Source organism: Camellia sinensis, chromosome 6 (assembly GCF_055761805.1).
Source record: "Camellia sinensis isolate YWXY chromosome 6, ASM5576180v1, whole genome shotgun sequence".
Classification (NCBI taxonomy): Eukaryota; Viridiplantae; Streptophyta; class Magnoliopsida; order Ericales; family Theaceae; genus Camellia; species Camellia sinensis.
The window spans coordinates 45,171,987-45,187,921 of NC_138966.1; the positions used below are offsets into that span (position 1 = coordinate 45,171,987).

General features: G+C 36.3%; 2 protein-coding genes across 2 annotated transcripts in view; both read right to left on the minus strand.

Annotated features, from left to right (window-relative positions):
* Positions 1-1,784: 1,784 nt before the first annotated feature.
* LOC145792645 (uncharacterized) overlaps positions 1,785-15,935 on the minus strand; it is a 205,404-nt gene continuing 191,253 nt past the window's right edge. Inside the window, exon 7 of the mRNA XM_082873771.1 lies at positions 1,785-1,855. Within this exon, the coding sequence (XP_082729897.1) occupies positions 1,834-1,855 (22 nt within the window). The 3' untranslated portion in view covers positions 1,785-1,833. The remainder of the gene's footprint in view (positions 1,856-15,935) is intronic.
* On the minus strand, positions 1,870-9,515 carry LOC145792521 (uncharacterized). The gene is made up of 11 exons (XM_082873194.1): positions 9,461-9,515; positions 9,284-9,345; positions 8,670-8,747; positions 7,597-7,670; positions 7,299-7,371; positions 6,950-7,050; positions 6,671-6,761; positions 4,549-4,581; positions 2,898-2,963; positions 2,561-2,676; positions 1,870-1,873 (listed from the first exon to the last, which is right to left on the minus strand). Exons 1-11 carry the CDS (start codon positions 9,513-9,515, stop codon positions 1,870-1,872), a joined length of 753 nt encoding a protein of 250 aa, XP_082729320.1.

Sequence of the window (15,935 nt, forward strand, 5' to 3'; positions counted from 1 at the left end):
TGGCCCATTCATTCATGTCAAACGGCCTTTGGCCCATTCATTCATATCAAACGGCCTTTGGCCCGTTCATTCATGTCAAACGGCCTTTGGCCCATTCATTCATGTCAAACTTTTGTCCACAATCCCAATTAACAACTCATAATATTTATAGGGGAATAACAATTGGACATTGACAAGTTTTCAAATATTGATATTACTCACTGTGATCGGCTTGTGGATGCGCCCTGGAGCTTGACCCTACACATTTCATGAATACAAAAGGGTCACTAACAGTTCAATCCGTTCTTTAATTCACATATTCCTCTTTAGGCTTTGTTCTTATCTCATTAACTCATTTACAATGCTTAACACATGCCTAAGAGTGCTTACAAGTGAAAGAGAACGGAAAACGAATCACAGAATGCATGAACAAAATTCCAGAAAACAGGGTCCCCGCTCGAGCGTAAGCTTCTACGCTCGAGCGGACCCTTAAGGCCTGCAAGGTACTGGTTGCACAAAAGATGCGCTCGAGCTGAAGGTCCGTCTACAAAGATCCACGCTCGAGCGTGAAATGTCCCGCTCGAGCGGGCATCCAGCTCTGCAAAAATGCTCGGAGCACGATTTTCCCGCTCGAGCGGCCATTACCCCGCTCGAGCGGACCTCAAAAATCTGGGTTTCCCAGATCGTGTTCTTGAGCTCCAAATCAGTTTTCCATCTACATTTCTTGCATGCAATGGTTCAAATTACACATTTACACATGCTAACATGCTACTAATGCAGATTACAACATTAGGAAGCTCAATTACATGAATTATCTACATGCATGTCCCAAATTGTCTCAAACCCATCATCAACATGCTCAAATTCAAACATTCAAGACTTATACTCCCATGATTTGTACATGCATGTGGGAGATGCTCATCATTCTCAACTTAGATGGTACAAATGGTGACTACAACATGAGCTTTACCCAAAACTCCACATGAATCATGTGTTTCAAGCTCAAACATGCAAATTCAAAGTAATTTCTTACATGCATGAGTTCTAAGACTTCAATCTCAACAAAATCGACTCATTACATGTTCTTGATCACAAACAACCCTTGAACTTACAAATTACAAGTAAGAGTTCAAGAAATCACTTACCTAAGAGCTTCAACACTCAAGCTCTAGCCAAATCTTGAGCTAGATCTTCAAATTCCCAAGTCTTGAGCCCAAATTACACAAATCTCTCCCTTTTTCTCTCCATGGCCGGCCTCTCTCTCCCTCTCAATTGTCTAACTCAGATTTTTGAGTTTTAAGAGAGCTAAAGGGGAGTGCAATGCAAATATACAACAAGCCCCACTAACAAATATTTTAATATAAAATAATGGGGTACTTAATTTATCAATTTAATCAGTTTAAATTGACCAGAATCAAATTTCAATTAAATTTCACCGTAGGCCCTAAAAATTATGCCAACCACAATGGCGTAGTCAATTTCGGGTTCCGTGGCCGATAAGGCCCTCAATTAAATTTCCAAAACAGACTACTCAAACAGATATTCCTACGATGAACAGATAAAATTTCAAACCACATATTTTCACATAGTGGAACACAAAATCATATCAAAATACATAATCACATCATGTTAAGGACCAATTAACATACTACGGAACAGGGGTGTCACATAGTCCCAACAAGACCAACACAACCCAAAACTCTAAGATAAAGAGTAAGGGACGGAAAAGAGGATAAGACAACAACAATTCTACGGAACCGATTCCGGATTACGGTTCAATAACAACAGGGAATATCAGGATCGCTATACTTCCACCAAGGGCACGCCGAAAATGGTCTTTACAAAACATTTGAATCAACACTTGGTTGAAGCCGTCCTGTAAATATCAGATCAACTGTCAAAATAGATAATTGAAGATTTTAGACCATTATGCAAATGCGTAAAATGGAAAAAGCTCAACATGCCCAGGAAGAGGGGGATACACAAGGTTTCAGATGCACTGATTAAGCCTAAAGCAGAGCACTCTTGTCGCTTAATTACTTTCTCATACAAAATCTACAGAATCATCTATGAAAATCCAATATGTAAGATAATTAGGCAATTGGCGCAAGAAACATGAACTTTTAGAAGAATGCAATTCCAGATTAAGAATCATATTCCAATCATGGTTGTTAGAATCTTACTATTCATGATTTGATTTGTATGCTTCACTACAAGTTTCAAGCAAAACGATTCAATTCGTGCAATTGAATCGTAAATTGAGTGAATCTTACAATTCAATTGTGATTCACTACGATAAAGCGACTATTCTATGTGCATAATGTATGAAATGACATCGTTTTCGCAATATAAAAAGAGATCAAGTAATTATATTGATATATTTGATCTTATATGTTATATAAAATTTAATTATATTGATATTTATCACATTTTAAACACAATTGTACATTTTACATGTATATACATACATAAAATTATATATTTTGCTAAATAAACTGAATTTTACAATTCACTATTTCATGAAAACGATTATCGATACAATTCACAACTTGACAACAATGTCAATGATTCCAATTCATACCTCATCAAGGTCCTAGGCCGGTCATCCAACCTCTCAATACCTTCTTGGATAGTACCATCAGTTATAAACCTATTTGCATTTTCCGACACTAAAGAATCCCCTATCTCCTTGAGACCCTGCAGGAAGAAAAGTAACGCCACATCATTTTGGCAGAAGTGTTTACATGTGTTTACATTCTCCAGAATTGTAAAGCTAATGTAAAGCTAATAAAATATTATGTTTACGAAGATATAATCAAAAAGAGAATCAAGAGAAATTGCGAACTATTTATTGTCAAATAATTAGCTTGCTAACAAAAATTGAGTAACAAACAATGTTTAGAGAGTAAGAAAGAAACCATTAGGCTTGGAGGTTCAGAAGAATTGAGATAACCACGGGGCTTCCTCGAAAGCTTGAGTTGTTCCTGCAGAAAAAAAAAAAAAAAAAAAAAAAAAAAAAAAAAAAAAAAAAAAAAAAAAAAAAAACATGAAATATTATAAAGAGCATCTATTTAGAAACTGGCCAGAGGGAGAACCAAATCTCAATCATGAAGAAAATGTAGACACCGACACAAATTTTGAAGAAATTTATATAGAGATATGCCCAGTGGAAGACAGAGAAATTGGTCCACACCACAAAATAGATGTATGTTCTAGATTAATGATGCAAAAATGATATTGCCATAGTTGTGGGTAACTTGGTGTAAATTTGTTTAAAGACTACATAAAATTGCATTAAAAGATAGCCATTATGCCTTCCTGTCACTAAAAAGTATCCAAAATACAAATTTGTCGAGCTGCATGGAGTACCCACTTGGAAAAATTCTATGAAAAGTCAATTCAACTAAGTGGTTGGTGTAAATTTAACTCTTTTTTTTCCTGAAAATGTAAATATATATTCATAAAAAGACCCAAATGGCCGCAACCTTTGTACAGCAAAAATAAACCAAAGGAACCAAAAACAATGCAAATTTAAAACTTGCATAAGCAATTGTGCAAACCTAAAGAACTTCCGGCATTTTCACTTTTCTTCCATCAACAAAGTTGCACAGGTACAACACACCAAGATTTCCAAGGTCCTATTGCCAAATTATGTAAGAACGTCCTCAGGCATACAAAAAAGAAAAGAACAAAAGATAAAAATAAATAAAAACAATTAATAATCAATGCAATGGCAAATCATTGGAAAAAAAAAAAAAAGGAACCATAAGCATCGTTCGAGTTGTTTTCAAGTACTTTATGATCTCTAGACCCAAGTATCTGATAGTTGGCTAAGAAATCAAAGAATCCACAGGAATTTTTTGAAGCCCTAAACAGAAACAGTGCTCTATGTCTAGCACATACTTTGTTGTTCCCCAACTCAATCAATACCAAGCACTCTTACTTTTCGAGGACCAAATTGCACCAATTTAATTTGCTGCCACTCAGTTCCTTATTTATTTTCTTCCACCTCTTTATTTGTTCTATTACCTTCACTAAAGACAATCAACTCATCCAAAAAGGAAACACACATTTGCAAATAGATGTCCGCGCATGCGCAAGGAATAAAAATGATGGTCTCCTATTCAGAACAATGAATTAACATACAATAACAACATGAAATAATCGAAAGCATAATACTTGCCATATGCCATACTTCATTTGCGAATTTTTTTCTTTATATTTCTGTTTTAATGCCAAATTACAGCATGTGCCAGCCAACAATACCAATATATAATTTCCAATTCCTACATATTTAATTATATCAAGGGCTACGAAATATGGACACACACAAGGAATGTGGACACGATCACTGGGAAAGGGGATTTTAGATGCATTTATATTAAAAACAAAGTTGTTTCAATATCATCACACCTTTTATGAATTATGGTTTGGGCCTGTTTTGCATCATCTTGAAACTATATTTTATTCTAAAAAGTAAAAAATGAAAATGACACAAAAGACATGATTGACAAATTTGTTTCAATGAAAACATGGCAACAGTTGTGTTGAAGCTTCCCATCGTTTTACCTGTTTGTCTTCCGGTGAACATATCTTTCCATCCTACAAAAAAAAAAAATTTAAATACATAAATAAGCAAATGAATGAATCAACAAGAAAGAAGTTCATATAATTTTTTTTTTTAAAATAACACGCAAGAAAGCTTCCATGCCAAGATGTTTTACTAAAGCAATAAGACAACTTTGATACCAACTTCCAAACCAACAAAGCCGTTCAAAATTAGCATTCCATGCACTTTGCTTTAGTTGCTAAAAATTCATTCAGTATGTCAAGCTCAGTCCTTCTAAACATGACAATGGTTGTTTCAATGAAAATTTTGAAAATTCAGAGTATTGCTTAGGTTTGCAATTCAAAGCAAACAGCTCTTCCAAGGGAGTCATCAAAGGGTTATTTAGTGTTCCCCTAGACCTCAACATAAAGCGACAAACAATTCTACAACCCTGAAGTCAAATGAAGCTACGAATCAAATTTCCTGTTAGAAAATCCAATCCACACCAACTAGAAAGCAATTGTTCAATAAACATGGTTCACACTGTCGTAGTTAATTTCAGCCAATCATTCCACTCAGCAACTATGAAGCATGGACACGACAAAATCGGCGCCGTGGCAGTGTCAGACACGGGGACATGCCAGGGACACGTACAGGACACGCCAGATGGCGTGTCCCTTTAATTTAATTATTTTTTTGTATGGGACATGCCGGGGGACACGCGTGTGTCTAGATCTGGACACGGTGAGGAGAGAGAGGCAGATGAGAGAGGGTTTGAAGGAAGAGAGTGAGAAGACAAAACTTTGACTCAAGTCGTTGTCGTTGTCAAACATCCAATTGACTCAAAGTATCAATCGAACCTTTGTCGTCGTCGTCGACGTCGAACATCCAGTTGACTCGATGCATCGATCGAACCTTCGACTCCAGTCGTATTCGTCGTCGAACATCCAGTTTAGAAGACAATCCTTTGACTCGTCTTCTCTCTCTGTCTCGCTCGCATCTGTCTCTCTGTCTCGCGTCTTTGTCTCTCCCTCTCGCTCTGTCTCTCTCTTTGCTGGCTCTGTCCATCTTTCTTTCTTATCTCTTATATTATATATATATATATATATATAAGTATATATAAGATAATATATATAAAATCATATTAATATTAACAATATTAATAAAATCATATTATTTTATAAGTATATATTACTTACTTATACATATTAATAAAAAAAAATAAATGTATATAAAATAAAATAAAATGAAAATTTATCAAAAACACATTATTTAAAAAATAAAATAAATAAATAACATAATTAATGTATATTAAAATAAAAATATTTATTAAAAAAAAATTTGTCGTGTCCGTGTTCCCATTTTTTAGAAATTGTCATATCCCGTGTTTGTGTCTGTGTCCGTATCCATGTCCATGCTTCATAGCTCAGCAGAATCAATAAAAAATTTCAGCACTGTTTCTAGGATCTAATTTTGTGCTGCAATTCAACTATAAGACGAGTTTATGTAGTTGATGTTATTTGCGAAGACAACCTTCTTTGAACATATCGAAAAAGAAACTTGTAACAATCAAAGAATATGATCATTCTTAAAGAAGACATAATTCGGTTAACATAATTTTCTCTAAGTTTCAATTGTTTATTCAATGTAAAAACCTTAGCTTTTATGAATTCAGTCCTTTCAGTAAAATGTCTTACCCCTCCTTTAGCCTTCTCTTAATCAAATATCTTTATATTTAATGTAATTGTTTGTGGATGTTAAATGAGATGGTATAAAACTCATCAAAAACCAGAAGCCTTATCCTGTAACAGCTATACTAAAATCACATAAGGTATGAAATTTAAAAAATTTTGAGACAAAACTCACCAAGCCAGAAACCACTCTCTGTAGTGCGTCCAAGTCAAAGACAATTTGAGAAGATCACCACGAACATTAGTACACAAGCTAGAACTTCTTTTTATGCTATTACGGGATCATTTTTAAATCATAATCAGATTCATTAATTTGCCTCCTTATAATTCATCAAAGCTGGCCCAAATTATTTCTCCTAGTCCCACTCAAAAAGTCAAAAGTCACATTTCAAATACTCTATTCTATGCTATGCAGTATATCCTAAGGGAAATAACTCGTTTCTGAATGTACCTCATTCTTAATTAACTTTGATATTTCCACTTGCTCATCAAGTTTTCCATCCAAGTTCTCAATTCGCTGTGTCAAGTGCCTCTTTGTTGCCAGATCCAATATATATATATATATATATATTAAATAACAATAAGGAAAAAATTGGATATGAACTCCATAATTGTCTATGAAATATAAGGATGTAAAATAGAAAAAACATAAACTCAAAACTCAAACAAAAAAAGAAGAAGAAGAAGAAGAAGAAGAAGAAGAAAGATTGATGAAAAACTGAAACTCACAGCAAGAGCCTTAGACACACTCTCGAGATGTTTTGTGAAGTTTGAGACAGCATTTGCCATATTACGCTTTGTTACATACATAAGATCTGAGTAGGTAAGACCCTAAAAATGTAACAATTGAAAGATTAGTTTCTTGCAAAAAAAAAAATGCAAATTAATCACAGTATTGAAAAATAAAATCTGGTGACAATGTGGTCCCCCTTTTGACAATGGCAATTGCATTATTAAAAAAAATGAGGGGGAAAAGAAAAATGGAACTAAAGAAATATTTAGCATATGAGGGAACAACCAAAGCTACAAGTATAGATGTAATGATGGGAAACTCAGGTATCGTTAACCAATAACCATACCTTCCACCACATGCATACATAACACAATGCACCCATGACAGCAGCTGGCACTATATGAGAGGTCATGTTACTTGGACAGAGACAGATAAAAGGAGATGTAAAATTAACCAAAAATGCGCCTCATCAGAAAGCCAAAATGCAGTGTGTCAATATCCGCAGGACAGATATACAAAACGTTGGTGACTTTGTAGATAATGAAATGAAAGAAAATATCATTATCTATCATATGAAAAAGACAAGCCAAAATAGAGTATTTCAACAAGATGTTCAAGTATTAGGAGGAGATATACCGATTTGGCCAGAATTTCCATTCAGCACAGTTATCTGTCTTGCTGAGGCCAGTTGCCGGACCTCCATCGCTAACCGACGCACCTTTATGATAATCATGCAAAAAAAGGAAGCCAAGAAAAATATATCTCAGTTACCATGAAAATATGTCAAATTAGAGAAACATACCTCATATGCTTGAGATCTAATTCTGTCATGACAATACTAGGAACACGATTTAAAATAGCAGTGACCTTTCAGTATTTTCCCCATTAAAATAACTTCCTGGTCCAAACAGTTAACACATGATTTTCATGTTTCTATATGTTAAGTTATATTATGAATCGCCCGGGGGGGGGGGGAATCTAACTAGTGCAGGTCTGCCGCTTAATCCTACTCCAAAGCAGGTCTCTATTTGAATTCCAATGCAAGGCACATGAGCTGAAGTCATGCCTCAATAAAAGTTCAAGGTAAATTTTATTTTATCCAACTAATGCTTTCATCAAGTACTATATTGAACAGACCTTAAAAGTCTTCCTTTTATGCAGTTTTCAATTATTGAAAGAGTTACAAATACAAAAATGTTCCCAAAAAATAGGCAACTTTATAAAATAACTTATTTGTAAAGAGTAATCGAAATTACTCCATCAAAAGTGTCCCGCCTCCTTACTTTTGCAACATATTCACCTTTGAACTTTTGTGAGAATGGAAGAGGGAGGGAGGGAAGGTGGAAGAGAGAGGGGTGGGCTGTATAACTTTTAATATACAGCCCGTAGTACTTTTAAATTTTCTTCATTTTTTCTCTAGATATAAAATAAAAGATAATAGTCCTCAAGAGTGCAGTGAAACCATTTAAATCTATTATTGATGTTGAGAAAGCTAAAGTGTTTGTTTGTTAGAAAGAAAGATTCGGCATTGGAAAAATATATTTCAAATGTTAACCAACCACCAGAAAACAAAATGATTTGATATATATATACACACACAATCTTTTTACATATATATAAATAAATAAATTGAAAAAATCGATGTAAATTTTACGGGAAAACAAACCAAATGAAACAACACCTTAGTAAGGCTTCTATTTTCCATGGATAAACTTACCTGAGAAGCGACGGCATCAGAAACGTCAGAGTCGAACTCTGATGATTCCCCATTTTTTTCCATACCTTTCACCAGGGACTGCCAATAAAAACACAATTAAACTGCGTCCACAGGAAACCCACTTCACTAAATCCTAGTAATAAATTCCATACAAAAATAAGATAACCAATAAATCAAATTCCCTCTAGCTTACAACCAGACAAATTTTGTGTTTTTCAGAAAACTGGTTCTGAAAACAAAACGAATTCAATCATTAAAAAAAGAAAAAAAAAAGAAAAAAAAAAAAAAAAAAAAACCCAGATAGATATTTGCAGTAACAGTGATTGACAAGGTGATTCGAGCTAAATTTGAGCAATTTCCTCCGTGGGAATGCTCTTCCATTTTTGCTGATATTCAGACTTTGGCTTGTAGAAACAATTTCCTTTTTCTTTGGACTCCTAGAGAGGCTAACGGTGCTGCCCATTGGACTGCTAGACAGTTCTTTAAGGGTCTTTTGCACCATGACTGGTTTTGTAATCCCCCTGATGCTTTGCGTCAGGCTTTGATTTTGTGATTAATCGATATCCTTATCCAAGTTCAAAAAAAAAAAAAAAAAAAAAAAAAGATCATATTACCTGAATTTCGCCCAATATATCAGATAATTTACCATTCTTAACCAGGATCGTACTAGTGTACCCTGCAAAGTATAATCAAATCAATATCAAAAGGCAAGAGAGAGCTTAATACCGAAATCGATTAAGCGAGTTTTGTGTGTATGTGTGTGTGTTTGTGTGTGTGTGTAGATAGATTACCTGCTCCAATCAAGATCAAGATCTTGGAGAGGCCCATGCCAATTTGCATCGCCATCGCTGGTGATCTCACCCCAACCCAACCCTAACTAGGTCTTCAGCTCTCTCCTCCGACGACACTACTGAATTCTCAAACAGTGTGTTTGTTTTGATTTGAGGGATTATTTCGTGGGATTAATAGTTCATTTTATTTATTTTTATTTTTTTAACAATAGTCCATTAGTTCATTTTTTTTTTCGCTCTAAATTAATAGTCCCTCCGGATTATTAATCCCTCATATAAGGGATTATTGTATCCTAGGGGAGGTGGGATTATTTCTATGGGATTGGTATCCCATTTCTATTAGTCCTTCATATGAGGGATTATTGTATCTTGGGGGAGGTGAGATTATTTTCATGAGATTGGTATCACATGGGACTTATATGTGAAATATTCATTTTACCCTCATGCTATTACTTAATAAACAATTGGAAAATGATAAAATAGTCATTTGAACATTTATAAATTATTTTTTTAACGTTGTTAATTTAAAATTATAAATTATAAATTTAATTTAATTAAAAATAATAAATTAAAAATTATAGCCTTATAATTTTTTTAGGGCCCGTTTGTTTTCAGAGATAGAATAGAAGGGATTGATAGTAAGGGGATTAATAATGAGAAGACTGTTAGTGAGGGGACTACTAGTGAGGGGATTAAGAAAAATGTGCATGTTTGATAACCAGTGGACTAGTAATAGTTCATGTTTGTTTTGAGAGATATGGATGGGATTAACCATATAAAATTACACAAATACCCTTGTTGTATTAGTATTAAATTTAAGCTTATACCAATTAATAAATACATTACTCAATTAAACTATTCAAAAATTAAAATTAAAATTATATAATAAAAAATAATAAAAAATTCAACTACTAATCTTTTTTTTAAAATTTATTATTATTATTATTATTATTATTATTATTATTATTATTATTATTATTATTGTTATTAAAAAAGAAACCAACCAATGGTTTTTCCAAAACTAGCCCATGGTTTTGAAAAAGTGTTCAAAACATTAAGAAAAAGATGGTGCCTTTCACTCTGTGACTTCATCTATGTAAGCCTGACAATGACGCTTTGACTTCATCCATCTAAGGCCGACAGTGACGAAGAACAAGATCAAGATCATCAACCTTAATGAGAACGATGATGTTGCTTCATTCGGATATGATTTTTTTTTCTTGCAAATTTCTGGGTTTGTGGATGAGAACGATGATGTTGTCACATTTGAGCCAATTTTCTATAAATTTCTGGGTTTGTTGATATTTTCTGAAGATCGAAGGAAGAAATAACGATGGCTTCATTCGGGTATGATTTTTTTTTTCTTGCAAATTTTTGGGTTTGTGGATGTTTGTGGATCAGAACAACAATGTTGCCTCATTTGAGCCAATTTTCTGTAAATTTCTAAGTTTGTTAATATTTTCTAGAGATGGAAGGAACATTTTTGTGGGCAAAATCGTCATTCACACTCCAATACCAACGGCTTAATTTCTAATACCAAGTCCTCTGCACCTTTGCTAATCCCCTCGTTGGAGGGGATTCAAAGTCCGAACGGATTACTACTACATTGGCTATTTTACAAACAAACATGATATTGTGAATCCAACCTCACTACTAATCCTAATCCCAAGCCTTAACTCGGAAAACAAACGGGACCTTAGTGTTGTTAAAAAATTAAATTTATATATTAAATAAAATTATTTTTTTAGTGTTGTTAATTTAAAATTATATAAAAAATAAAAATTATAAATTATAAATTTAATCTAATTGAAAATAATAAATTAAAAAATTATGGCCTTATAAATTAAAAAAATTTAATGTTGTTAAATTATAAATTATAGATTACAAATTTAAAAATATATATTAAATAAAAATAATAAATTACAAAGGTAAAATAGTTTTTGGAACATTTATCCTTATTTAGTCTTTCCAACCAAACATTGGATTTACTAAAAATAGTCTAATCCAGACATTTAATCCCATGACTAAACAAATATAGGGCACAAATCCAGTTTAACCAAATAGTCTGGGGACAATATATCCCAGGACTAACAGTCTGATGAATTACAATCCCCCCTTATCCAGTCCATCCAAACAAACACACCCAAAGAGATTTTTATTCACTTTATATACCCTACTTGGAACAGCGTCGTACTTTAGCAAAATGGTGGTGGTAGTGATTTGCTTGAATATTGGTTCCAGACGGCCCACATCATCGTATTATTATTATTATTATTATTATTATTATTATTATTATTATTATTATTATTATTATTATTATTATTATTTTGGGTACAACAGAAATAACTAGGTTTAATTTTGATATTTGTAATTGTTAGTATATATTATATAATATACATTAGCTAGCTGTAAGCTGTAAAGGAATTAAAGTTCATTATTATGTCTACATAATGCATAGCTTTAATTATGTGGTCTATTTCTTCTTTCGGTTCTCCTCTCTATAAATTAGAATCATCACCTTGTAAACAATATACTGAATATAACAAACACACTTCATTCAGTCTCTTTCTCTGTCTCTCTTTCTCTACCGAACTTACATGGTATCAGAGCCCAATTCTACACCATCCTGCTCGGAATCACTTCACGATTCCAACGGCACCACCCACATCACCAAAATTGCCATCACGCGCCGCTTTTGTGTTCGGTGCGTCTCAACTTCCGCCGCCACTCGCACACGCGCCATTCATGTGCTCCTCCGTTGCTTGCTCACGTCAGCTTCTAACATCAGCCCTGCGCTTGCGTATGTCGCGCCTCACGTGCGCCGTTTTGCTATTTTGCACCCATGTGCGCTGTTCTGCTTCCGTATACCACGCGTGCGTCGTTTTGCTAATTTGCACCCGCTGTGCCGTTCTGCTTCTGTGGGCCCCGCGTGTGTCGTTTTGCTAATTTGCACCCGCGTGCACCGTTCTGCTTCCGTGTGTCCCGCGTGCGCCGTTTTGCTAATTTGCACCCGCGTGCGCCGTTCTGCTTCCGTGCATCCCGCGTGCGTCGTTTTGCTAATTTGTACCCGTGTGCGCCATTCTGCTACAGTGCGCCGCGCGCCCTTCTTGCTATTGTGCGCCACCTTCAGTCTGCTATTGTGCGCCGCTGACATCATTCCCCTCTGCTAACGTCATCTTTGCATAACAGCCCCTTTTCCAGTTAATTTCGATCTTCCGGACTCACTGGTACGCTCTGTTTTACCAAATTTTGCTTCTACAGGCTTGCTCTTATATATTTAGTCCTACTCCACTTTTAATATGGATTGCCATGATGCCTCCCATTCAATTTCTGTTATTCTTAATGGTTCCAATTATGTACTGTGGGCCCAAACCATGTCTTCTTTCCTTAGAGGACGGAAACTTTGGTGTATTATCACCGGTGATGTGACCAAACCGGTGAAAAAGGATGCTGAATCTGCTGCCACATATGCAGACCGACTCGAAAACTAGGACAGTAAAAACAACCAGATCATTACTTGGCTTCGAAATACCTCTATTTCCTCTATTAGTCTTCAGTTTGGCCATTTTCAACTTGACTCTGTTTCCAATCCTGCTAAAGACATTTGGGATTTTTTGAGAGATCGATACTAGACTACCGGTCTTGCCCATCAGTATCAACTTCAAAGTCAACTTCAACGCATGCGCCAAGAATCTAGTCAGTTTACTAATGACTTTCTTTCTCAAATGTATTATGTTTGGGACCAGCTTGCTCTCTCAGAACCGACATGACCTCACCGAGAAGATGCTGCTTTATTTACTACCTATCATAATCAGCAGCGCTTGGTCCACTTTCTCATGGCTCCCACTCCCTCTTTTGAGCCCGTGCGTGCCTCTTTTCTTCATCGCCTTCCATTACCTACTCTTGAACAGGCTATTTTCTGAGCTGTTATCTGAGGAGACTCGTCTTGGTACTCTTCAGACTCATTATGTGGACTCTGCTCTTGCCACTCCTCAGTCACGGCCCTCACCGACCCAACGGACCACTGCTTGCATCTATTGTTAGAATCGGGGCCTTCCTTCTACTCATCTTTTGGTTCATTGCCCTGTCCTATCCTGCCGATATTGCAACAAACTTGGTCCTGGTCATCTGCAGCAGGATTGTTTTCGTAATCCATCCTGGTCATCTTTCACTAGCCATTCCTCTCGCTGTGGCTCTTCTAGGGGGAGCTCTCATCGTCAGTTTAATCGTACTGCTGCTGCTGCCTCTAAGGATTTCTCTGAGTCTCCTGCTCCGTCTACCCCTATTTTTTCTCAAATTGATGTTGAGGCCATGTTCAAACAACTTCTCTCCACCTCTAGTACACCTCATCCTACTACTTTGTCTGTGACTCCAGGTAACTCTTCTTCGTATTTTGACTCCACCTGTTGTAATCATATGACTTGCAGCTCTACTATATTCTCCTCCATCTCTCCCTCTACTCATCTTTCCTCCATTCGTCTGTCAGTCATGTTGGGACTGTTTCCACATCTCAGTTATCTTTAACTTAAGTTTATCATATCCCTGCTCTAACCTTAAACCTTATCTTTATTAGTCAATTATGTGAGCTTGGTCTAATCGTCACATTTTCTACTAATGGTTGTTTGGTGCAGGACCCTCAGACGGGACAGACTGTTGGGATCGACCGTAAGCATGGACGTCTCTATGAACTCATTCAACTTCATGTTTCGGACTCCCCACAGATCGCTGCTCCTGCATCTACTTCCTCTTTATCTCCTTTTCATCTTTGGCTTTGTCGCTTAGGACATCTTTCTATTAGTCGCTTAAAGTCTTTGGTTTCTAGTAGTCAATTGGGTCATGTACTTCAAGATACTTTTGATTATATACCCTGTCAACTTGCAAAACAACCTGCTTTATCATTCAATAAAAGTACTTCTGTTTCCCGTGCTCCTTTTGATCTCATACATTCGGATATTTGGGGCCCATCCCCTACTACTACCATGGGGGGATCTCGTTATTTTGTTGTTTTTATTGATGATTAGTCACGGTTTACTTGGTTTTTTTCTCATGAAAACTCGATATGAACTTAAACATCTTTATTATAGCTTTGCCAAAATGGTCCACACCCAATTTTGCATAACCATTAAAAATTTTCGCTCTGACAATGCTATGGAATATCGAGATACCGATTTCCTTTCCTTTCTTCAGAGTCATGGTACTCAGCCTCATTGTTCCTGTGCTGGCACATCCTAATAAAATGGACGTGCTGAACGAAAACATAGTCATATTCTTGACACTACTCACGCTCTCCTTTTCTCGTCTTCCTGCCCTGAAAACTTTTGAGGGGAAGTTGCCCTTACCATTGTGTACACTATCAATTGTGTTCCTTCCCCTGCCATCCATAATCAAACTCTCTTTGAATGTCTACATGGCACTCCTCCTCCATATACCAATCTTTGGGTTTTTGGCTCTGCCTGCTTTGTTCTGCTTCAATCCCATGAACACACCAAGCTTGAACATCGTTCTCGTCTTTGCTACTTTCTTGGATATGGGATTGAACATAAAGGCTTTCACTGTTGGGATCCTCTCTCTAAGCGTCTTCGTATCTCCCGCCATGTAGTTTTTTGGGAGCACAAAATGTTTTCCTCTCTCTTCATTTCACTTACCCGTACTCTCCACTCTGGTCATCTTTACTAATCCTTCCCTAGATCTCTTCTCTAGTAACTTTGATACAGGTTCCTCCTTCATTGAGATGCCCTTGTTGATCCCTGATCCCGGCTAGACTATTCTTCCTGATTGTCCATCCTTCCATGCACCTTCTAGCCCGTCTCCTCCTTCTTCACCCGCTTTTCCCCCTACCGATCCTTCCACGGGTCGGCTGCACTGAACTCAACCACCTATTCATCTTCGTGATTATATTGTTGGGTCTGCTGCGTTTTCTACTTATGAACCTACCTCCTATCGTAAGGCTTGTACTAATCCTCTTTGGCAGCAAGCTATGAGCGATGAACTTTAGGCTTTGGACAAAACTCATACTTGGGATGTTATTGATCTTCCTCCTGGCAAGACTGCAATTGGCTGCGAATGGGTCTACAAAATCAAGACTCATTTTGATGGCTCTATTGAGCGCTACAAAGATCGTCTTGTTGCCAAGGGTTTCAACCAGGAATATGGCATTGATTATAAGGAGACCTTCTCCCCTATTGCTCGACTTACCTCTGTTCGCAGTTTGCTTGCTGTTGCTGATGCTCGCCACTGGGAGCTCTTTCAGATGGATGTTAAGAATGCCTTCCTTAATGGTAATCTTCTTGAGGAGGCTTGCATGCAAACTCCACCTGGGTCTACTTATCCTACTCATAAGGTTTGCAAACTACAGCGTGCCCTCTATGGTCTCAAGCAGGCACCCCGCGTTTGGTTTGCTAAGTTCAGTATTATCATTCATGACTTCAGGTTCATCTCTAGCTCCTATGACTCTGCTTTATTTATACGGACTACT

Excerpts from the sequence above, each read along its gene's own strand:
- LOC145792521 (XM_082873194.1), bottom strand. The coding sequence starts at position 9,515 with ATGGCGATGCAAATTGGCATGGGCCTCTCCAAGATCTTGATCTTGATT. Across the intron at positions 8,748-9,283 it reads ATATATTGGGCGAAATTCAG|TCCCTGGTGAAAGGTATGGA; the intron begins GTAATATGATCT and ends TTTTATTGGCAG. Across the intron at positions 4,582-6,670 it reads CAAAGTTAATTAAGAATGAG|GATGGAAAGATATGTTCACC; the intron begins GTACATTCAGAA and ends TTTTTTTTGTAG.